The 25,092-nt window shown below is 33.3% G+C and overlaps 1 protein-coding gene across 4 annotated transcripts in view; it reads left to right on the top strand.

The window, feature by feature from the left end:
* LRBA (LPS responsive beige-like anchor protein) overlaps positions 1-25,092 on the top strand; it is a 377,228-nt gene that overhangs the window by 268,034 nt on the left and 84,102 nt on the right. For all 4 annotated transcript variants that reach the window (XM_021393535.1, XM_021393537.1, XM_021393538.1 and 1 more), the window contains 3 exons: positions 5,171-5,311; positions 6,472-6,591; positions 14,647-14,799. In XM_021393535.1, coding sequence (XP_021249210.1) covers positions 5,171-5,311; positions 6,472-6,591; positions 14,647-14,799 — 414 coding nt within the window. The remainder of the gene's footprint in view (positions 1-5,170; positions 5,312-6,471; positions 6,592-14,646; positions 14,800-25,092) is intronic.

Raw genomic sequence — 25,092 nt, 5'->3', positions numbered from 1 at the left:
AGGCAGTGTTTTCAGTATCAGCTGCCATGATTCAAGTGCACGTGGCTTCTTACTAGATAATGTTTCTGGAAATCCATAAAGGGAATTTTTTTTCCCCTTTTTTCCATTTCGTTGTTTTTTAATAAGTAGATGATGATGCAGAGATGTCTTGCACTTGATGTCATGGACAGTGTATGCAAATGGTTGCTTTTGGCTAGCAGGGTTATTTTGTGAGTAATGCAACTGCAATGCCATACCCTCTTCACCTCTGGCAAGCAGCTTGATTTCTCCTCCTGATTGACAGGGACATACAACTTCCTTTCTCCTTGACCTTTTGGAAGACTACAGTGCATAATAGCTCACTTCAGTTTACCTTCCTAGTGGTATTACAGTGTAGTCCTATCTCAACTACGCAGTGCATGACATGTTCAGTTTTGCTGAACAATTAATTAAACCTTACATAAAAGCATGTGCGTTCTTAATTAGTTTGCACGTTTGCAGTTCAGTAGTGCATTGTTTCTAGACAGTGCTTTGTTTTGGAATCTATTAAGTCAGTTATAGCCTTTGATTTGATACTACTGTTAGCAATGTGAAGACACAAAAAAGAAAACCACAGAGAGTTTTCTTTTACTTTCAAATTCTTTTAAAGACTTTAGGTGGCCTAAGATGTATATTGTGAATTTAGTCATTGATAAACGTAGTTTTTCTTTTTTTTGGTTAAGATTAATTTATAATCCATTTTTTGAACTTTGGACCTTGAGAAGCTTCTGTACTTTGCACTCTTGTTAGTATTTGTATGGACATGCTCAGATGCTGTAGTTGTTTGACAGCTTTAAATCAGTTTTTGCTACTGGCTATTCTTGTCTTGAAGGTGTGTTAAAATATGCTGATAAAGTGGGCAGGGTGCAGAGAAAATACCTTAAAATGGAAGATATGAGGAGCTTAATTGCTTTTATTCATTGTAAAGTGTAATTGCAATATATATACATCTTTATATATAGAAAATATTAGGAAAGTAGAGGCTGCAATATGTCTCAGAGAGAGACATAGTAAGATTTCTTTGGTGAACACACCAATATATCCATAGCCAAACTGAAGTTCACATTTTTAAGACAGACTATGACGGTTGCCAGTAGAATAAGCTTCCAAGAAAGACTTTAGATTGTCCATGTTGGAGGTCTTTCTGGAAAGCAGGTTAGCCAAATAATAAAAATACCTGTTTGGATCTGTGTTAAAAAAAAATTACAAAACAATGTAAGACATCATAAGGAAAAATATCTTTTTTTCCCCCATTTTTTCCCTCCCTTCTCTTTTTTTTTTCACTATTTATTTTTCCTTTTTTTCCCCTTCAATGGATGCTGGATCCATGCTCATTTTGTTGAAGTCAGTATCACTATATGTATTCTTATTTTAGGGAGACATTGAATGTTTTATTCATACTGTTTCAGTACTGCTTAAGCTAAAAGGACAGTTTTAGTATCTTGGGCACTAGCAAGTCCAGAAAAGGTTCTGAAGAGCAAAAGTAGCTCTCTTCTGTGGAGAACCAGCTATAATTTAATGTTAGATGACATTCTGATAATTTTATGTTTTCTGTCATGTTTCTGTTCCCTGATAGTCTTAATGTCATATTCTGTTATGCAAATTCAAAACTGATAAGGGAGAAGATAAAGCTGAAACAGTCATTAAGAAAATCACCAATATGGAAGTGTGAGAGTGTTATGTGTAAGACTGGCTCAGTCTGCTGGAGTGATTCTGAGCTCATCAGTAATAAGAAATGACACTTGCATAAGGGATATGTGCAGTGAGAGATACAAATGTGTGTCATGAGAAAACTAGCAGAAAAAGCCACCGATCCCTCCTATTGAGAACTAAAGTTACAAATAACAGACCAAAAAAGGGTTTTTTGAATGTAATGTGTAACAAGATGTCATAAAAGAAAATGGACAGAATTTATTCAGCATGTTTGAAAGTACAAATAATACAAAATTTGGGAAGACAAAGAGGCACCCTCACTACATCTGTTACTGTGGCAATGATTTTATACCTTGTGATTACTGTAAGGAAGGCAAGAATATTTTTCAGATCTTACTGTGGAAATAAGTTCTAAGGAATTGTCTTTTAAAATATATCTGAGAAAGAGATACCGGTTCATTGTTTTGTATGTAAGAGATAAGCTATTTTTAATGTATGAGTAATTAAGTTATTTATAAAGAGATGAACTATAAAAATTAATTAGCTAAGAAGTTAGATTTTTTGTCACGGTGAAGTTTTGAAATACAAATTTTTCGGGATGATATTTTTGCACATTTTTGGTCTGCTTATGTTAGGTAATTAGCAATTTTCCCAAATGCACACATTCCTTTTTTAAAAGTGTCTCTGTTCTTGAACATGTGTGGCTGAGTCCAGGAGAGATTCTGCCCTATTTAGAGGAGCAGTGGACATCCTGCTTGTCTCTGTTAGAGGTGTTTGATGGTGGAACAAGGTCTCTTCTGAAGATGGAGGCAAGATATACCACTGTTCTAGTTCGTCTGGCACCAAATAAGATTAAGGAGCAACAAGTATAACCATACACCATAATTTCTGGACATATTTAACAGCAGTAGATCAGTGTGTTTTCTCAGTTATTTTTTCAACACAAAATTCTTTGTTCCATCTCAAAGAAAGAAAAATAGATCGGTAGGAAGTCTGAGGGTCACACTATTCAGCACTTGAGAAAAACAAAGAAAACAAAATCTTCAATTCCTCAGTTCTTTCTACATTTTGGACCATTTTTCAAATGAACTGGAAAACCATATGCATTAGCCATTTTTTCAATACAGTTTGATAGCTTAGTAGCCATTAAATGACTTCTTTTGTCTTGACTTCTGTGATGTCATCCATTGTTTTTGCTTGTTAGAATTTCTCTACCTTTTTTCCTCCAACTAAATTAGCATTTTTAATTGATGAGCTAATACCTAATTTTCTTACCTTAAAAGTGATGCTGCAAAGAAAATATAGTCTGAAATTTATGGATGTGAAAGCTTTTAGCTTATGTTTCCTTAGTAGTCTGAGGCAAAGGGAAACCACATTGAGTAGTGCAAATTTCTGGTCTCACAGCTACATCTAGTATAGTTTGAATTTACTCATTTCTCTTGCGGTTTATCCACAGAGGAGAGAATCCAGTATGTAATCATTATTCCCTGTTAATTTTGGAATAAGAAATAATTACAAAATTTCAGTTGAATCTTTTACTAAATTAAAAGCCAGAGGATATTCACATATTGCTTATTTGTGTTTTATTCTGTAGCTCAAGCTCGGTTAACTGTTTGTATTGCAGTATAATACACTAGAATCACCTCATCCTTAAAAGCAGTTGTCAGAAAAATATGGGCCTGCCTGGTAGAATGTATTAGCCCAATACATTGTCTCCATTTTATTATGAAGCTGCTGGGGAAGCTGTGATATACAGCACTGTCATTACAGATCTATTGTTAGAAGGATCCTACAGTCTTCTGTGTGTTGCCATTAATTTATAGCAGTAAACAATATGTAGTCTTCCAACTGCAGCAAAGCAGAATCTTTTAATGAGGTGGATGTTATTACCACAATAAATCAGTGCATTCGTGTAATGTATAATTCAATGTGTGTATTCCCACTGTAACTTCTCTGAGTAAGCTGATAGTGTATCATTGTCAGTACACAGCTCCATGGTTCTTTTTTGTCCCCTAAGCTTTCTTTCATTTGGGGATTTCTTTTTATTTGCTTGCATATAAATGTGACATGTCTTGATAGTTGTCCTGTTGCAGGCTTCAGAAACCAACTGTAACAATAACAGCCAAAATCAATACTGTGGATTCTGGCTATATGGATCTCTGTGTGATGCCATTATTATTTTTTTTTCTGAAAAGAAAATGAAATCAATTCTAATTGTGTTTAGCTTTATATTCAAGGAATGTAATTTTATAACTATTGATTTGGGCCATACTCATTTGGAGAGTAATAAAAATAGAGGCAGATAAAGAGAAAGCATAAAATGTTACAGAACCATACATCACAACACTGTTTCTATTTTAATTCATATAATTTGTCTAACGATGACCTTCTTTCTTCTTTTTTTTTTTCCCTCAAGCATAGCTGAGTCTTTCGGGAAAATCAGTACAGATGGAGATTCCAAAATGGTTCTTGCAACAAAAAGACTTCTTAGAGTCAGTTTCATTCTTCCCTGGAATAAATTTGCTAAATCAGATAAAAATCCTTTTATACAAGAACCACTTATTTTAAAGGGTTATATTTCAAATTAGTGAACTGCAAAAATAATAATTAACCTAAGATGTTTTCTTTATCCTACTGCAATTTGAAAGCAGCTTTAAGTAAAAAATATAAGATAAGATCTTAGGTCATTCATAGATCTACTCTATCCTTGAGGAGAAAGTACTTTGAAGCTGCTATGCCAAATTCCATGTGAGCTACAAAGAAGCAGATATTTGAAAAGTAATAACCAGAATAGCAGAATAACTTTTTGCTTGAACTGTGCTTGAATTACTAACTAGGTTATTGATTGTGTTTGGATACTTTTGAAGTTTCTCCTTGCCTTGTAGTATATTTATTTATTTTTGCAATACAGAAATAAGGAAATAATTTTGTACATTCTTAAGTTATACATTGGTACTTTTATTGTCTGTTAAGGTGGACATAATTTACATCAATAATATACAAAGGGTGTTTTCCGTATGTACACAAAATGGTATTATGTATTTGTTTTGCATATATATATATGAAGATATTTTAGACCTCTCACAGCATTATACATGTGGAACAGCTAAATTCACTTTTGGGTTTCTCAGTGATGAATGTGAAATGTACTCATTTTTCCATATCCTTCATGTCAAATTCTGCTGAGGAAATGCATGGCTATTGATACCAAAACATTATTTTTCTCATGTCTTTGTCAGTCTTTGTTCAGTGCTTACCTGTATATATATCCACATTTTTATATCAACATTCAGCTATTTTATTTGCCTACTGCAATGTTTCAGGTTTTATTCATTAAGTAAAATTTGTCTTGAAATGGTAAATAGAAAGCACACAAACAAGAACAGTAATGTCAAAATTCTGCTTGCACTATTAATTTTCTTCCACCCTGTTACTTGATATTTGTCTCCCTAAAAGATTCCAAAGATTACTTACGTATTTATTTCTACAAACTTTGTAGCCTATTGGAGCTTTGAACCCAAAGAGAGCAGCATTCTTTGCCGAGAGATATGAATCATGGGAAGATGATCAAGTTCCAAAGTTTCACTATGGTACACATTATTCAACTGCAAGTTTTGCACTCACATGGTTATTAAGAATTGTAAGTATATTGTTTAAAAGTGCGCTTCCTTTAAATGGTAATAAAAATAAAAAAATAGCTAGGAATGAATTAAACTAAAAGCCAGTGGCACAGGAGAATACCAAGGTTTTTGAGTAACTGTAATCAGTACCTTATTTAGATTACCAAGGATAAATGTATTTCAAAGATTGGGAAGAAGGTTTTAATGTTTATAGTATGGACTTTTCTAATCAGCAAAACTTTTCCTCCTTAACGATTACTTTTTAGTGTATGTTCTTCTGCTACTTTAAACATAGTTAACTTTCCTCCCTTGCATATTTTCTAAATGAACTATATATTGAACATTTTTGATTCCTTCTGATGGTATTTAATTTTCACTATCTGATGATATTGAGTTGTTTTTGAGATTCTATGATATAAATATATATATTTTTTAATTTGTTGGAATTTATATGGAATTAACTTCTGAGACACTACATATTGGTAATATATTGATTAAACAATGCATTTTTCCATAAGACTGAAAGGCAATTTATCTCCTAGAAAGTAATTTCTTCGAGAAAGCATTAGCAGTACATCATTAATTAAAGCTTGTTAGAATGGTACAAGCATACATAAATCCTTGAAGTAATTTATAGCACTTAGGTAATTTCAAGCAATTATCCACTAATATGTGCTTAAGTGTTCTTTAACTAAGAGGAGGCTTTAAAATCTCAAACATTTTTCTTTCCTAAATTACAAATTACATATTAAACAATAACAATCATAAAGCTATCAGTATTTAATACTACCATTTATATTAGTAGCTTACCTTTAACAAAATAAAATGTGTGTGTTACATGCTCCTTTTAAGAAAACCTGAAGTAAAAATATTGAACTTTTTCATGTCTTTGAAAGCAATTAATTGTGGCTTCTCCTCCACACTGTAAATATTTCTTTCGTATACATCTGCTTTTCTGTATTTATGTACATAGAGTAGAAATTAAATAATTTATTGAAGAAATAAACCTAATTTTGTATTTTTCATTCTTGGTTAATAGAACTAACTTTTTGCAGTTAATCGTGTATCTTCCAGAAGAACAGCATCATTATTAACCTAACCAGAAAAGAATTATAAATTTCCTGAAATTACTAAAGAAGTACTTTACTGTTTTTAAATATTGTTTCTAAAATGTTTTTAGGAACCCTTTACAACACTTTTCCTAAATCTACAAGGTGGGAAGTTCGATCATGCTGATAGAACCTTTTCATCTATTTCAAGAGCATGGCGCAACAGTCAGCGTGACACTTCTGATATCAAGGTAAAAACTTTCCTAAATGGTGTTAATATATTTTGTACTGCATCTGTGTTTATTGTATCTATGATTGTAGGCCCACAGCTAATGGAAAAAGGGGAAGAAATAGTTTGGAAACTGTCCTGTCACTTAAGAAAAGATGCAACACACATCTGTACATTGCAGAATATTTCAGTGAATTTTCTTATGTAAAATTTTAGCACTTTTAGCCTGGAGATTGAAATAAGGCAGAATTGGCCTTTGTGCTATAGATATGTGCTACACTGTCCTTTTGTTCCTCCACTGAAGTTTTAAGCTGTTGAAAACTCAATAGAAACTGGTATCGATTTTTAACCAGTAAGACTCATAAATATTCTGTTCATGTTTCTGTCCAGTTTAGCTAAGAATGTTGCAGTTACAAGTCAATATTATGCTTTGTAGTTTTAGGTCTGAACATCCAACCTCATTTTTGGGCAATTTCTGCTATGGTCTTTCTTTCCTTGACTGACTATGACACATGGAAGGAGGATGCTAATTGAGATCTAGAAGGGTCAAAATCTAGTTTTACGATGAGGAATAAATAGATAAAGGATAAAGAATCTGTCTCCAGAAGGACTGTGTCCAGAATAAAATAGGAGGAATCACTTTTGGAGGAGCCATTGTACATTGTACTACTAGGAAAGGTCTGAGTGAGTATTTAGATTGACTGGAGGAGTCTGCTTGTGCTACAGTACTGTAACTAAATATTTTTATAGCTGTATCTTTTCTATTATATTCCAATGGTAACTGAATGCAACTGTCATATTAGAAAAAATGTTTTAAAATGTTTAAAATGATAAAAATGTAAAAAAAGGATTGCATAATTTTTTTATACTGTAAGGTCCCTAGGCTTTTGTTCCTACTTCTACAACTGATGAAAACCCAGCAGTTTAATGCATCCATTTATAGAAATACAAAGGATTTTGGATGCTACTTTCAAGATCTTGAAATTGTCAGGCCAAAGTATATGCTATTTATTTTATTTCATTGCACAGAAGGAGAGAAGGAGAAACATGCAAGGAAAATAAGATTTTTATTCCTGCTCTAGCTGAAAAAATCTTGAATATTTAGAACCACTGAATTGATAACTTATAAGAAATGGAAATCTTTTCTCCTTGCTTCCTGTTTGATAAGAATGAATGTAAATGAGTGATGCTTGCTGTCATAAGATAGTTGTTAATCTTAGTTGGAGGCATCACATATTACAAGGAGGATATATTAAATGTACATATACATTTACATACATATACATGTACATATACATAAACATACATATTAAATGTATGTTTATTCTGTTGAAGTACTATTTAGTACCTTTAAAGTAATGGATGGGCATGATCCTTAACTCATTTAATTGCTTATTAGTTTACATTGCTAGTGGTTATAATCCTAGTTAGTTAGTTTTTTTAATGTTGTATAAAAATCAGACATTGAGACCTTGGTAATGTTTAACAGAAAAATGCTTTAGTATGGGACCAGTCTTAAGTTCCAAAATATAGAGAAGTTACGTCTGCGTCTTTTCTTTTGTTGCTGTTTTTCTTTGATTAATGAGTAGGTTTGTTCATACTTTTTCAGAAGCACTTATTGTTTCTGGCTTGGTAGCAAACCTGTTGCACTAAATTGGTTTGTCATTATAATTACAACAATATAATTGTTATCAATGTTGCTTTTTGCATATATTTTCTATTTTCCAAGTGTTGCACTTTTATAATTTCTTTTTATGCTGCATTTAGAGTTTTTCTAGATAGGTTGAAATTCTCATCCTTTTCTCTGAACAGCTTGTTGCTTTCATAGTGTCATCTGGAGTTTTATTACTGCACCTTCTATGCCAGGTCATTAATGAGATTATTGACTGGTATTAGAAGCAGGGCAGACCCCATTACCGTGTCTTCCCAGTTTGACAGTGAGCTATTGATAACTGCTCTTAGAATATGGATTTCCAGCCTGGGTACTCTCACATTATTGTAACCTAATCTCATCTCCATTTCTCTATTTTGCTTATAAGAAAGTCATGGGAGATTGAAACAGTCTCAGAGGTCTTTCTCAAAAGTGAAGCAACTCATGTTTATTGAAACAGGCTGTCTAACATATACATGCCTAAGACACCCTGTAACCCAGTAAGCTTTTTACATATGCTTTGCATTGCTTCGTACTTCTCCATCTAATAGATGGGGTTTCAGAAATTACAAGGAGTTAAGTTGCTGCCAAACTGGCAATGTTACTTTCGTGTAGGATAGATTTCATGTCACGTTATTAGCAAGTTAAATGATGTCCAAGAGCAATTACTAGCAAAATTCAGAAGTAGGTACCTCGTAATTCAGATTTTTAATGATAAACTGCTTTCCTCGTATAGGAAAACTTTTAGGATGTAGATCCTTGGTTTTCTTGAAAGATTTGCTGTAAAATTGTGCCAAGATGCATAACAGAAAAATACTTGTCTGACTAAAGAAAAAAAAAAATCCCCATGCAGTCAAATGTGTATATGTGGTAATCTGTGGATATAGCAGTAGTTAAAAAATGCAGACATCTGGGTTCATGAATCAGAAAGTTCCATCAGATATCTGTGGTCTACTTGTTCTGTAGCCAATCTTAACTGTATTGAAGATAAATACTTTGAATATCTTCTCTGAACTTTTTCTGGAGCTGTTGAAAATAAACTTCAAGTAAGACATGGACAAATCTGCTGAAGTCCAGAGGATAATGACCAGAGTCCAGAAAATGATACCAGTGATACAAACGTGGAGGTTTTAGGCTGTTTACTTTGGAGAAAAGAAGAACAAGGAGAGAAATGTCAGTGTCAGGTCTGATGCTTTTGCCTGGTGGGGATTTTGGCTGGCAGGGACAATGCACTTAATTTCTGCTGTACACTTCTTGTTCCAGTGGGCTCCCCTGCCAGGCTTGGTGCTGGTTTGTGGTCAGTGTGGCCTAGTGCAGGAGGGGAAAAATGATTAGAAAGTGGTGGTGGGAATGAATCTCTGTGTCCATGAGGTAAAAGCTATTCCTACATAATGATACATGTAAACAGGGGCAACTGCTGAAGATTTTAAAATAAAAGGTAGAGAAACATCTTTCAAGAATAATTAATTATAATTGCCTGAGGATGAAAAGATGAACAAGGTGACTTCTCAAGGTTTCATCTAGACCTTTTTATGATTCAGTATATCCTTTTTTTCTCAGTAATTAAAAGAAATTGGACAAAGGAATGCAATTATGTACACAGCCTTTCTTTTTCCACTTTCTCTGTTAAATTAACCTGGACTACATATTACATACTGTATAAATCTGATATTCAAATACCATTAGATACTTTTATATATATTCTCAGTTAAAAGAAAAATAGTGTTACCTACACATAATTAATGTATTGGCTAACAGGATTTAAAATGTCTTAAAGATGCATCTTAATCAGTAATTAATCAATAGCTTATTTATTATGCATTTCATTAATATACTAAATAAAAATATATTTTTTTGGTAAATTGTGGATTACTGAAGATTTTAACAATTTTCCTACACTTGGAAATATTTTCAGTATTTCTTAGAAATTTAACAGAACGATTAAACATTGAGAAAACAAATTTCGTCATTAATTCAATTTAGAAGTTTAATGGAAACTTGCTAAAGTATTGTTTTAAAAGTTGGAAGGATTTCAGGCAATGACTTAAGGCAATTTCTTTGTTCTGAGAGAAATAACATACAGAAAAATGGAGGGAAACTTACAGGTACATGGAAATTTTGCTTTCCTGCAGTTATGAAAGAGATTATATGAAAGCGTAATGAAAAAATGAAATTCTGAATTAATGTAATATGTTGATATGTATTTTCAAATGCCATTTAAATACCCTGACAGAGGAAACAGTGTATGGCAATATGAAGAAGCACTTAGAATTCTAATATGCATTTTTATTATTCTGTTTGACAGGTTATATGTAGGCTTAATATTGCCTAATGTGATTGTCAAATAATTTAGCTTAAAAATCTCTTATAAATGTTTTAATATGGTTATGAAATCCATCTCACTAATTCTTGACACATTAGCAGATCATATAACTTAGCTTCTAAGCACTTCACTCTACTACTTTCTAAACAAAAATTAAAGTAAAATAATATTTCATGACATTTAAGGGACAATTTATTTTGCTCAGATTTCTTATTCTTGGTGGCAAAGATGAAAACAAATTACAAATGTTAAACTGACATTCTGTCGATAAACCTTGTTTGTAAAAGAGATCTTTTTATTGAAGTTTTCTTAGGAATTCTGGCTTCCATGTGGTAGAGGACATTTTTAAAAAATATGTATTTTAATTATATGGAGAATTGTATAATAATTTAGTAAAAAGTCTGATATTTTATCCTTAATGGTTTTTAAAAAACAGAAAAAAACAAAAGCCGAACAACTGTAAATTTTGTGTAATAGATACATGTTGATATTCAAGCTCTTTCATGAGTTTGATTGAAATCAAAAGCATGGCAGAAAGAGTGAAGTATTGCTTATCATAAGAACGTCTGTTTTTACCCCAGAGAACTGGTGAATTCCAACAGAGAAATTCTGAAACTAATTTTCAGCACGACTGTGCAAAGGCAATAGCTTTAACAAATCATACAGATGTTTTCATTTTTCCAGGACATCATATAAACAAAAAAAATGTGGAACAATTCTGCAGTTTCTATACACATGCTGAGTATGTAAAATGTCAGGAGAGATACAGAAGAAGCCAAAAAATATGGAGACAACCGAAATGGTTAGGCAGAAGAGAAGACCTCTAGAAATAACAAATGTAAATTGATTAGAATCCTTTCGCTTGCAAAAAGAGACCACTAAGGAAGAATGTGACATAGGTCTTTAAGGGCTTTCAGAAGAGTGAATAAGGAATTTATTTATACTGTATTTTTTTGTTGTTTTTTTTTTTCTCAAAATGAATAGTAGAATCATCCTCTGGAAATGTTAGGAATCAGTTTTAAAATAGCCAAATGAAAACTGTTTGTGGATGGAAGTGCAGTGTGGAAACCATACTTAAACATTCTGAAAATCAGCAGTGTGGATTAGTTCAAAACCAGTTAAACTGTAAGACAGAATATTTTGAAAGATTGTGTTGTCTCTGTTACAAGTAACTACACCATAGTTACTGGTCCTTCACTCTGCCCTTTTATGGCTGATCTTGTATTTTCAAGTGGTATTTGTGTGAAACCACAAGTAAATCCTTCCTTCTCCAGCCTAAAAGCAAGCAAAAAGTATATGAATTATTTTTTTTTAAATTCTCTCAGAGATAACCAAGAAGTTCAATTACTAATGGAGTTACGTGAGTGAGTCAGCAATTGCTGTCTTAGTGTCAATCTATGTATGCAATGTGAATGTTTTAAGTTAGTTTTATCAATACTTGCAGTTACAAGTTTGAGATTTTGATTTATTTTAAAGAAGGAGAGGACGCCACAAATATAGTCTGTTCAGGACTATGACTAGCAAATACATGAAGAATATTTGTAAACTTGATAAAACTGTAGATATTTTATTAATAAGTTTATTAACAGACTTTAGGAAAATTGTTGACCTGTAGCTCATATAGTCCTTTTCATCCATGTAAAGCCATTGAAAGTTGGCATTAAGTGCTACTCAGACTGGCATAATGCATCTGTTTGAGTTGCTTTTTCCATGTGTAAATGCTACCATGCGGTCAACATAACAAAATCAGATAACAGAGGAGCTCCTTTTGTAAAAATGTATTGTTACAGAAATCCAGTAATGAAATAATGCTTTACAGAAAGTTTTGATAGTCAAAACTAACAGAAGTTACTGATGATTTTTAAGTTTCCAGGCTGCATATTGTTTTTGGGCAATCTGTTGAAAACAATATGTGTTCTAGAAAGCTAAACGGTTTCCGATCTTGAAAGAAACTAGGGAGTATCTGTGCATATATATAGTTAAATATATAAAAATTTAAAAATATCATTAGCATATGTAATGAGCTTATGTTTTAAGTACTACACAATCATGGTCTGGTTTCGTATTTGTGATGCAAGTTGCTATTGAATTAATCATCTGCACTTCTTATTTTTCTTTGGTAGTTCGAATGCAATGATAAAATCTGCAGAAACTTCTATGATAGCGAACTTTCTTTCTTACAAACATTTATCTGTGACACATTTTTTTCTTTCACTTATTCAATTAATAGTTTCAAATCTCTTTTTATCAAGTACTTGCCAAGGATTTGGTACAAAAGCACGTTTTACCTTGCCTAGTTAATTAAGGTGACTGTAAACAAAAAGATGTGCAATTAAAAGCCAAACAGTATTTCACACAAGGATAGAGGTGATAATAGCTTAATTCCCGCTTGATCTTTCCTGTCCTTGCCCTGGCTACTCGGATTGACCTTGTCCACAATCTGATGACCTTCCTATTGCTCTCAGTCTTTTGGAAAGCTGCTCATGCCATAGCTAGTCCTTGGGGGCTATCTAGGAGACCACTCATCCATTGACCCATGTCAAGACTGGGTTTCTCATCTACTGTGCTTCTGATGGAGCCATGTACTACACCCACTGTAGACAAGGCCAGTGAAGCAGTCTGATTTTTTTTCTACTTCTTAAGCAGCATGCAGTTTGCACTTGCTATATGAAAGACCAATTTTACACTAGCTGTTTGCTATGAAATAGACTTCCTGAAGCAATTACATGTATTGATTCTTTCCTCACGGTGGAAGTAAATTTTCTAATTTAAATTTTTCTGAATCCATCAAATTGCCAAGCTTATTGGTATATTACAGTCTGAACATGAAGTTCTCGTGCAAAATTGCTTTTAAATATAGTAACGGTAGAAATATATATACTATATATAATAGACTTTTTCTGTTAATTTTTACATCAGGATTTTGCAGACATTTATAAAAGTCTGTAAAAAGGGTTCTAAAGCCATTGATTTAGGTATGTTTCTATATATGTTTGTACATGTTTTACAAAGGAAACAACAGCCTATGAAGTTGCATATCTGAATGCAAAACAGAGAAATATTCCACTTGTTCAAAAGAGAATCCTTATTGTTTTGAGCTTAATGTTGCTTCCTGGCATGCTGTAATCATTTCTGCACTAGAATGCTTGCTGTTTTCTATTTCAAAAGCTCTTTGTGTAGCCATTAGTATTACTTAGTGGTTTTCTTCTAAGACTGGGAAACTATAATACCTTTTCTATACGTGCTTGCATTTTTTTCTTCAGCCCATTTGAGTGTTGCATGCAATGCCTCCCTGCAGTAGCGCCAGGGCAGCCCAGCCACACATGGTTTTGATGCCACATTCTAGTCCCATTCACCATGGGAGAGCACAGTTATTTAAAGCAATGATGATCCTGTCAAGGGATTCAGCACACAGAGCCCTTGCAACCATGTGAAATTTCTTCTTTTATTTTGTTTTATTTTGTTTGTGTATGAAATGATGTGTATTTCTTCTCCTGTAGTAATAGACTGAACACATAATTGCAATAACCATCTGTTAATGGAAGAAAAGTTTTGTCTTGTTTTAACTTTGACTTTTTTTTTCCTGAACAAATAGTATAACTCCAGATATTTTAGATTTGACAGAATTTTTACTCCTAGGCATTGAACAAACTCAGATAATAGTTACTTTCACCCAAACTTTACTGTCATTAGCAATTTAAATTTTGTATTGTAGTAAAATGTAAATGCTTTCCAAACTTCTTAACATCTTCAATGTGTCTGTTACTTTCCACTAAAGATTGTTTGTGTCTTGTGATATTCATTTATTTAGTTTCATAAGTTTCTCTGAGTATAACATGCTACCAAAAGCAATATAATATCTGTTTTATAGCATGTTGCATTTTATTCCTTTGTCATGTTACAGGCATAAAAAGGAGATATGATATCTGAAGGACTAAATTTTAGAAAGTATGAAAGAACAGATTTCCCCCTTCTTTATGTGTCTGTGGGTGGATTTGTTATATTCTGCTTCTGCCTAATGCCATTTTAATAATTATTTTTTAATGTGACAAAGTATGTTTGACAGAATTTATAGCATGGCATTGTTTTTCGTTTATATACAGGAATTGATTCCTGAATTCTATTACCTCCCAGAGATATTTGTCAACAGCAACAATTACAATCTAGGAGTGATGGATGATGGAACAGTTGTGTCTGATGTTGAACTTCCACCATGGGCCAAAACCCCAGAAGAATTTGTTCGCATAAACAGACTGGTAAGATGACTCTCTTCTATTGTCTGTCAAGTAGCATTTGTCTTGCAAGCTTTTTGAAGTAATCTGGATCTTTGCAATATACAACTATTTACAATTTACATATAAGGTTATGAATGTTGTATGAATCTGAAGGAATGGTGGAATTATAAGTTTTAAGAAGGAAAAAGGCATATAGTTTTGCTTGTTCTTCAGAATCGATCAAAGAAGTTTTGAGTGTGGTCTAAATAAGCAGGAGATCTTGTTATTTTTATGTCAGGTCTAGTAGTTCTAAGGAGAGAATAAAATAATCACTTTACAGAAATCTTGAAAAAGCTTTTTAATCGTGGACATTTTTCACTCCAATTATTTAAATGTAATTTTAGGTATTTTGATTTAAGTAGCCATTTAACTCTGAAGACCAGTGAATGCCTTAGGAAAGAAGGCTGCATATTAAAAAAGGAAGGCCACCTCTTACCTTTCTTCCATAAAAATTACATTTTTCAGAGCTGTTTTTACAAGGAAATAAAAGTGAATTCTCCTTCACTTACTTCATTCCCCAAACTTGTTTTACTGTGTTCTTCTGTGTACCGGAAAATCCTGGTGTTAGCATTTCTTGTCTTCGCTGTGCCCTCTGAACAGGATAATGACTTACAGAATATATATTACAATATCATTGTTGGCATCTCAGCACATTCTCAGAGCTATTACATTAAGCTCTTTCCAAAATGGAAGCATTCTGCATCAGTGGCACTCTAAAAATAAATGAGGTTTTTTTTAATGAATATTGACAAATGAGGCTGGAGTTTTCTTGTAGTAGTCAGCTACTTCTTTACACCAAGCTGGGAAAGACTGAATTTAGGCTCGATGACTCTCAGAAACTTTTCACAGAAAGCAGACTTTGACTTGATAATGTCCTGTCATTCTTAAACTAGAAAATGAGCATCAAAAAACGAGCATTGAAAACATTGGAGCTGCTATTCATAAAAATGCAGAATAGTCAGACCTGAACAAAGCTGGGATTTGTAAGTTAGCAGAATGTTTTGAACTGCACTTCTACTGGTGACATGATACCATGGTCTTCAGAGATGTTGTTTGGCCTATATTTCTGCAGGCTATTGAGCTTGATGACCTTAATATTTATGCCAGTTGTAGGGTATGCCATAATAATCATAAATTGTGTCAGGTGAATCTAGTGTTTGGCTTCATATACAAGTATATGCAAGTTGTATTTAAGTGAGGCGTAAAATATACTAACATTGAGCAAGACTACTTGGCAAACTGTTCAAACACAACTTTTCATCTTACTGTTGTGCTGATAGGTAATTGGTTAGGGAGGTAGCCTGACACCCTTTTGAGTTTGGCATGTGTTGGTGATTCAGAATATTCTGAGAAATGAAAGGCTATGTACTCAGGCAGACTTGTCAAAGGCAGCCTTTGGCCTTGATCTCTCACCACTACGGTGTTTCAGCTTTTGCATAAAATATAGTTCCCATTCAATTAATTACAGATCTGGCTTTCACCACAATGAGTGCAAGTTATTCTCTATCTCCTGTTTCCTTCTCTTCTAAGATTTTAGCTCTTAATTTTCTTTTTTTCATTTTTAGCCATAGTGTCAGGTTTTTCACATCCTCACCTCTTTGTACTTCTGACCTGCCTTTCCCTTAATCCTCCCTGATTTTCCAAAACATTTGCTACTGGTGACTGCCTTTCTTGCAGCTCTCTGATATCTCTCACTTGTGCTACATTGTCAGGATGAAGTGCTTCATCAGCTGGAACCAGCTACATTTCAATTATTACTGTTAAACTACTGGGCACTAAATGTAAAATCCCTTTAAAGTCTTCTCTTAGAAAGTAATAAACTCATTCCATATTCCAAATGTAATTTTTTTCTTTTCTTTTAATGCACAATCTGCAGTAAGCACATCTTTATTTTGTTAAATCCTGAAACAAGCAGTTCAGAAAACATTATGAGGGAAATGCTTGTTATGTATCCACTCTTTCATTTAAAGAAAAAGTAATCTGGGGATCTGAAAACAGCAGTATGTTAACCACTGTATATTTGAATGATGAAGATTACAACTACTTCAAATTACCATTCCCTAATTTTACTCAGCATTACTTACAAAATTGGAAGATCCTATTTATTATCTAAATATAATTAATGTTTCCTTCTCATTTAGATTTTTTTCAAGTAGTTATTCATTAATGAACGTGAGTTTTGAAACTATTTAAATCAAAAAGACTTTGTTAGTAATCTGCTTAAGGTCTAAAGTACCACTTTTGGTACTTTTTTTTTTCACAGCAGAACATATGCATATTCAAAGAACATGTGAAAGTAGCTATAAATTAAAGTTTTCAGAATCAACTTTTTTTTTCAGGGAAATGTCATTTTTAAGCATTGCGTAATTGGGCAAAACTGAATTTTTTTTTTAATGACTTAAGTTAATTTTGAAAGTATGAAAGAATTTGCCAAGTGACAGTATACTAAAGTGTATATCCCTGATACTGTTGCTATAATTCAGATATCAAGTTTTGCTTTGTCTGGTAGTGTTAAATGTAAGCCTCAGTGCCTCTGTTAACTGCTTTTATGTGATAAACTTACCCTTATTCTGGTAGTGGCGGCCCTGTCAGTGCTGTTATGGGCAATGCCCTCTACAATCTGCTGTTTTGGCAGTGGAGTAAAACTGAGAAAATCACATAGAAATATTAAATTGCTTTTTCTTTTTAATATTTAATGGAATTATACTGTTAACATCAAATTTTGTTTTTGAGTGGGAGTGTTTATGAGAAATGCTTGAAGTTCACTTTCTCTCAAACACTATCAAAAACATTTGCTACACTGCAGCTTCGGCTGATTCATTCAGTTAATATTTCCTTGCAGCTTCCTGGTTCAGACAAAATTAGTGATTGTAGTATTTTAAGCGCTCATTTTGTAAGCTATCACACACAGATATTTTTTTCCCCTTGCATTTCAGTGTACCTTTTTAAGTCCACAGATCTTATACAATGATTGTAGCTCATGAAATGCATACTACTTTGATCTGTGACCTTTTTGTGGTGCTAATCGGGTTCCTGATATCATTATACCTTGCTCATTAATCATATTTCCTGCAGCCCGTCAGACAGCCAGACAGCCCAAACCCTGTTTGCAGCCTTGTGTTGGCAGGTTTCTGCTTTTCCAGATTATTACAGTGTGATACTTTGGCTTCTCATAACCAGACCCACATCAAGCTGTGTGCTACAATTAAAGTCAGATGGTCCTCAGGTTGAACAGGGATATACTGTTGCAGCTGTCTGCCTTTCTGGAACAGACCAGCGCTGGGAGCAGATGATATGTAGGACAGTGCATAATAACAGCTTGTACAGTACTGGGTCAATAGCAGGGGTCCAGAACATTAATTGACAGGCTGATACCTGATTTAAAACTGATTCTCAGTGTAATACTAATTCTATAAAGTATGTATTTTGGTTGAAAAAGATCGTTGTGTGTTTCTTCTGTGTTTGCTTTGAGAGAAAAAAACAGAATGGTGTGTAATTAAAAGTGGTGTTTGATTGATGGAATGTCATGATGAGTTAAATGATAGCATCAGGATGCCATTTGAAGCAATACAAAGAAATATAAAATGCATGTATTGCTTGTGCAGTTTGCTTGGTATTTTGTATTAGTTTATGATAGCACAGTATTTTACAATGCCACAAATTAATAGGGATGAGAGGAATATTTTTCTCTGAGAGAGGCTACAGTTTGATGGAAACGTAACTTTTTTTTTTTTTTTTACCAGTCTGAAAGCTTAATATATATCTCTAATGCTCTGGATTATATTTAATGTCACAGAACAACTGCTAAGATAACTGAAATTATTTTTCAATTTTCACAGATATGATTGTCAATAATTTTATTAATCTGTAATGCATCATTCTGTATATATTTGTAATAGGGCTTACAGTATTAGATTAATTAAAGTTTTTAAATAAATCAGATTAAATTATAATCCTCCTCCCTGCCCCCCACAAAACAAAACAGAAATATCCCAAATATAATGTACGATTGCATCTTTATTGTTTCTAAATGAATTATGCTGTCTGTAGGATATTAGTATGAGCAAAGGGGAGAATGCTAACTTGATATCTTAAAAAAAATAATAATGTAAAACTTCTGAGAAACATATAGGAAAGAGAAATGTAAACTGGACACGAAGAGTATAAAGAGGTAGTTATTCAGTTGTAGTCTGGATATAGAAGTATTTGATAAGAACTATAGCAGTAGCTGACACATTGTTTTTCAGGCACAAACATAAACATATTCTTCCAACCTTCCAAATTTTCTGGAGTCTTTTGTTAGCTTCAAAGTCTTAGAAGCTCCTCTTCTTCCGAATATTTTTCTGATTTAGAAATTTAAAGTCACCTGTTGCAGTTAGTGATTTCCCCACTGAGCCTTGCTGGTAGAAATTTATCATGAATGACAGAGTGGGAATTCACAAAAACCAGGTACAACCCAGGGAAAAGTCATATACTTCCACAGAGAGTCAGGAATTGATAAAATTCCAAATAAAGCAGTTATATTTGTTCTAAATAGAGAAGTGGTCTATTCTGTCCTGTGATTGAAAGTTGGATGTTTGAATGTATAAGAATTAATTTGAAATTATGAATCAATTGATAATAACTAAACTTCACACAGCTTTAATGAGCCTCAGCTTTTTGAGAATTAGATTGCTTCAATGATAATAACGTTGTTGAGGTCTGTCAAGACAGCTTTCCACAATGTATCTCAATTTACATATTTTTAGTGCTTTATTGCAGAGTTAGTCCTTCCATGATTAGTGATTTATCCATTGCACTCAATACTGGAGAAAATGCAGGACATATTAGAAATGTGATGAGATTACTATGTCAGTTTGAAAGTTTTGAAATTCAATTTTTATATAATTGAAAATGTAGTGATTGGAAGCTAGGACACTTTCTGAAACAAATGAAAGACTTAAATACATAAAGGTACTATAAACAGAATTTATCTTGGTGCAATAAGCAAAATGGGAGGAGGGATGGGCCAGCCGCTCACCCAAACTCAAATCTTAGCGGTGCAAAATGAATCAGTATTAAGAGTCACCAGTTGGTAAGATCTACAGTCAGAGTTAGAGGGTCATTACTGGTCAGCATGGCGCATTATTTCTATAGCGCAGACTATTTTACCTTATACTAGAAAACATTGAAAAAGCAACATTCCTTGCCAGCTAACACACCAGCAATATGCAGAACTACAGTTTTTGTGTTGTCACTCTCTCCTATCCATGGAATGTGAAACGAAGAAAAAACAAAGTTGATTTCAAAAACGTTATGCTACTTGCAGTCTATGAAATCTACCGCTGTTAGTCAAATAAATATACTGAACCAGCAGCTAAGACAGTGCCTGGAACTTGGAATGTGCTGGACTTTTGTGATCTCTTGGAAAATTATTTCTGTGGTATTTTTCTGAGTTACACAAGTTGTGTTTTTACAGATACATAAAGTGTAAGTTCTGTTCCAAGTAAACTGTGTGAATTAAGGTGCATGAATGCAGACTGCTAGTAATAGATTGTGAGACTACTAGTAGCATATCGCTGGTAGTAGGTTACTAGTTACATATGTAGATACATATGTACATATGTACATAAACTAGATTAACTAGTGGCATTAGAGCTACTATCTGTGTAACGCAAATTTTGAAATTCTTGTTTAAGCAGGATTGGATATAATCACTCAAAGCTAGAATGGAGATTGGTCTGTTTACACTGGGTGATGAAGATGCTTCTGGCAATATAAGTGTGAACTGATAGGAAATGTTTACAGAATTTGAGTGTACAAGAGAACAGTAGGAAAAGAATAGCTCTGTGAACTCATCACTCAAGCTGTTCTTGATGATTCTGTTGGCATCTCAGGTATCTATTTGCCTAGAGCAGAGGTGATGGATCATGGTGAAAAAGAAGAGTTTTAATACTAGTTTTCTGAAACTCTTCATCAAATGTATATGCAATTGAAGTGTTACGTCCATTTGTGTTACTGATGTCTAGTGATTTCTTGTAGCTTTGCTTTGGAAGTTATTGTCTATGTGCAATAAGTGAATCAGTTTCATAGATTTATAATGGAAAAAGTAGATTGGAAAGTCATCTATAATTTTAATCTTCCAGGCAAATATTTGTGTTTCTGTGTCACATACAGACATTTTGTGTGTGTGTGTGCATAATACATTTACATTAAATATATGTTTAACTACAATTGTTGACAGTGCATCTTAAAACACTGTACTGCATTTATTTCATCTTGCATCCAGGCTGTGTCTGTGGGAAATGTTTTTAGCAAGACCTTGTATCAGGCAAAATAAAGATTTACATTCATGGAAGTCTCAGAAACTTAACATGTTTTGTAATTCAGAAAGTTCTCAGAGTTACTGTTCTTCCTTGAAATCAGGGTGTGAGATGTCTATACTGCTGGCATATTGGAATCAGTGTATTTACAAATTTGATGTTATTTGACGCAGTTTTTTTTTTCCCATCTATGAAAACAAGGCAGTCCTGTAGTCCTGGAAAGTACAAGGGCTCTTCCATGTATATACTTAATGGGCAGAAAGTCTCTTAAACATTTATAGAAACAAATGGAGTGTAAATCTAATCATCATTCTTTCTTCATGCAATGCTTCTATGAATGGGGAGTGCAATTCTGTTCTATGTCCTGTGTTCCCTTTAAATTAGTCCAAACCAACACTGGCCTACACTTCTTTGTTTTGTACCTGATTTCAGTGGTGTATTTGCTTAATTACAATAGTGTTCCACTTACACTCATTTCTTACCAGCCCAGCTATGCAGTTATATGCATTAAAAAAGTCATAATATGTATTTGCCACTAAAAGATGTTTTGCACTGTTAGAATTACTTCCTAAAAGTACCTCTGATGCCCTTTCATGCAGAAATAGTTGTGTGCAGGCCAGAATCAAGAAATACTGGATAATTGTAAGCAGTTTTGATTTAATTATATCATGTACAGATCTGATTATTATCATAGAAAGGAAGAGGAAGTAGATCCTGACTACATATTTTCAAATACCTCATTCAGATCTCATCTGAACTCTAGAGTAACATTAATAATGCCAGTGGAGCTGCACATATGTGAAATCCGTGCAAGTGAAAAACTAATCTACAGAGCATTCTAAATGGAGAAGAATTGTTCAATATAAGGTCATTTTGAAAAGTAGAGAAGAAATATTTCTAAAGAAATATGATATATAAACTATTAGAAAGTATTCTGAAAATCTGGGAATGATCAAAGTATACTAATTTTATGTTTGTACAATTATTATATTGACTGTGTATAAGAATTAACTTTTAATGTCATGCAGTCAAAGAAATATGGTCAGAAGTTCATGTTTATTTAAATCCAATTCTGGTGGAATATTTTTTCTACTAATTTTCATATAAGATTTTTTTATTGATTCTATTTGTAAAGGAGTCTACTATTCAAAGAAAGTAAAATGTATTCTTCAAGAAAATACGGGAGACAATGAAAAGGGAACTTGAGCTGTGCTTTTAAATAGAACTTTCTTTAAGAATACAGAAAGAATTTAGTTTAAATTTCATAACACATCAACATATGCTAATATTAGGAGATTTGGACGATGTTTATGATGTCAAAATATTGAAGAGGTCTGTCTGTAGGACAACGTTAATGTGTAGTAAAAAGCAAAAAAAATTTTTTGTCTGTTCAGTGAAAACAGTAACATACATAGGATGTCATAATTTGTTAGCAGAAAACATTCATCTCTTTTGTAGCCAATCCAGATCTGCAAATAAGAGGGAAAGCGGAGTTTGTAAAATGTTTTCTTTCCATAATAATCTCCTCATTACATCTTGTTTGCTATTCTTACCATCTCTTTAAACTCTGCACACAAGTTACTATATAGAAATTACAACTACACTCTAGACTTCAGTTATTCAGCAGGATAAAATTAAAGAATAAATCCGCACATGCTTAAAATTAAATCACTCTTGAAAGTGTAATAGATGCCCCTCATTCTGAAAAGAGAGGTCTTAATGGAATCTTGAAGTGTGATTTTCCCCTGCAGTCTGTCTGTCTTTGAGGAAAAAAAAACAGTTAAAGAAGTCATTGTCAAAATTTGCCAGTCTTCATCATTCAGTGTATTAATTAATTCTAGCATAATACTCTCATGTTGAAATATGAAACAAAACATGCTTTAAAAATCCTTTAAATTACTTGCTAATCATTATGACACTATATAATGATCTGTAATGCATCTATGTGAGAGAAGTCTGAGACTTAAGAGGAGAAACTAAACAGGAGAAAAACTAAGTAGAATATGAAATATTTCAAATGAGAGGATGGTAGTAAAAAGAGCCAGAAAGCATATAAAAGGGTCAAAAGAAAAAAAAAAACCATGAAGTAAAACTGTGAACATTCAAGATAATGATGAGATGCCTATTTTTTTAACAGAGTAAGAGATTTTAATATGGCCAAGATAAATACTAAAATATTTAGGAGAATGATATGCACTTGTGAAAGATTGCAAAAAGCCAAATGTGAATATTTTGACCATATGCAGTTTTTGAAAATACAAAAGAAAACTGAAGTGACGAAATTTACTTTTATGCAAAAAAAAGTTGATCGGAAGCAGGCTAGACAATTAAATTTGCTTTCAGCTTTCTGTTGTTTGATGTTGTAGAACTGGTGTTTAAAAGTGAGTCCATGGAGGACATTAAAGTTATTACTGTGTGAAATGAAGTGGGAAACAATTGTGTTGGTGCCATTGCTGCATTTAACAGGTGTTCACTAAATCTGTCTGTCTTCTGTTTGTCTGCTTTCCTAATGCTGTGGCTGGGCACTTCCTGTAAATGGTGCTGTAAAGAGTTCTGTTGAAAACATGTTAGAAATTTTGATGAACGTGGACAATTTGCATTGTGAGCTCTTTATAGGGAAGGGAGGAAAAAAGTTTGAAAGTGGTGGCAGTTCCTTGCTTGGTTTGCTAAGAGTTACAGGCAGTGGTTGGAAGCTTATTTCCAAAGAAATTCTGAAACTAATTCCTCCTGCAAGGTGAAATAGCATCAGTCAGTATTTCCACACAGCAGAATGTACCAGTGAGAGACCTTGTAGAATACACTGTTGTTGCATTTTTTTTCAGTGTTATCTGAAGTTTATTTGTAGATTGTATGTGAAAATATGCTGCTGGTAAATTTAAATTAGATGGACAGTTTGTTCTAAATAAAGTATTTGTAATAAGTCAGAATGTAGATAAATTTGCATTCTAGGTACTGGAAAAGAAAGGAGGATTCTGTTAATGTTTACGTATGTGATGCTGTGGTGAAATAAACAATTTGAGGCCTTCAGCTGAAGTGGGGAGGGGTCAAGAAAACATGGCCATCTGTGCCCTACATGGAAAAAAAAAAAAAAAAAAAAAAAAAAAAAAAGTCATCTCAGGCTTTGCTTTCAGTGCTTTTCTCTGGCAAGTCTCCACTTTTTGCAAGCCTGAGACAGTAACATTGCTAAAACCATCTGGAAAAAGCTTATGACAATGATATAAAGGCAGGAATAGCTTGTATGGAGAGAGAGTTTATTCTTCTCAAAAGAGAGGAAAATAAGAAAGGGCGTAATGAAAGCATATGAAAAAACGAATGCATACATCGCATTTTATGCATAAGGATGTAAAGATTTTTCGTAAAAAGAAAAATTAAAATTTGCTACATCGTAATATTTTTCAGAGTGTGCAGTTAGATTCAGAAACAGTAAGAGTAACACCAGGAACCAGAAAGAGACTGCGGACATTTATACAAATGAAAAGGCTATCTAGTTTTGTAGACTTTACAAAACATGTAAGATGAGATAAAAGATCTTACGTTCAGTGGTTAAGAGAGACTTCACAGGAATATGTGAGAGTTTCATGAGAGAGACAGTACTTATCTCTTCTTGCTCCCATAAATAGAAATACCTTTTTCTTAACTGTATCAAATTGAATAATGCTAAAGTTCTGTACAACAGATCTGCCTCTGCAGAAAGACATAGTTCCCAAACAGACAGGATTTACAGGGCACGTGGCTAAGTGAAGTCCCCTTTGTCTTTTTTCTGTCCCTCAGCATGTTTCCCCACCTGTGCCTTCATTCAGGAACAAATGTTTGTGAGACTACTTACACCAAAATGAAGTAAAGAAGATTTTTTTTTCCTAACCTTCATTATTACTTTAGTGATCTGATTTACAACATTGCTCTACTGGCAGCTGTATTAGCAGAAATATAATGGCAAGGCTAGCTGCAGTGTCATGCAAGTACAAACATTTTG

This window comes from Numida meleagris, chromosome 4 (genome assembly GCF_002078875.1).
Source record: "Numida meleagris isolate 19003 breed g44 Domestic line chromosome 4, NumMel1.0, whole genome shotgun sequence".
NCBI lineage: Eukaryota > Metazoa > Chordata > Aves > Galliformes > Numididae > Numida > Numida meleagris.
The sequence above is the reverse complement of the archived record's forward strand: the minus strand, read 5'-3'. Positions and strand labels throughout refer to the sequence as shown.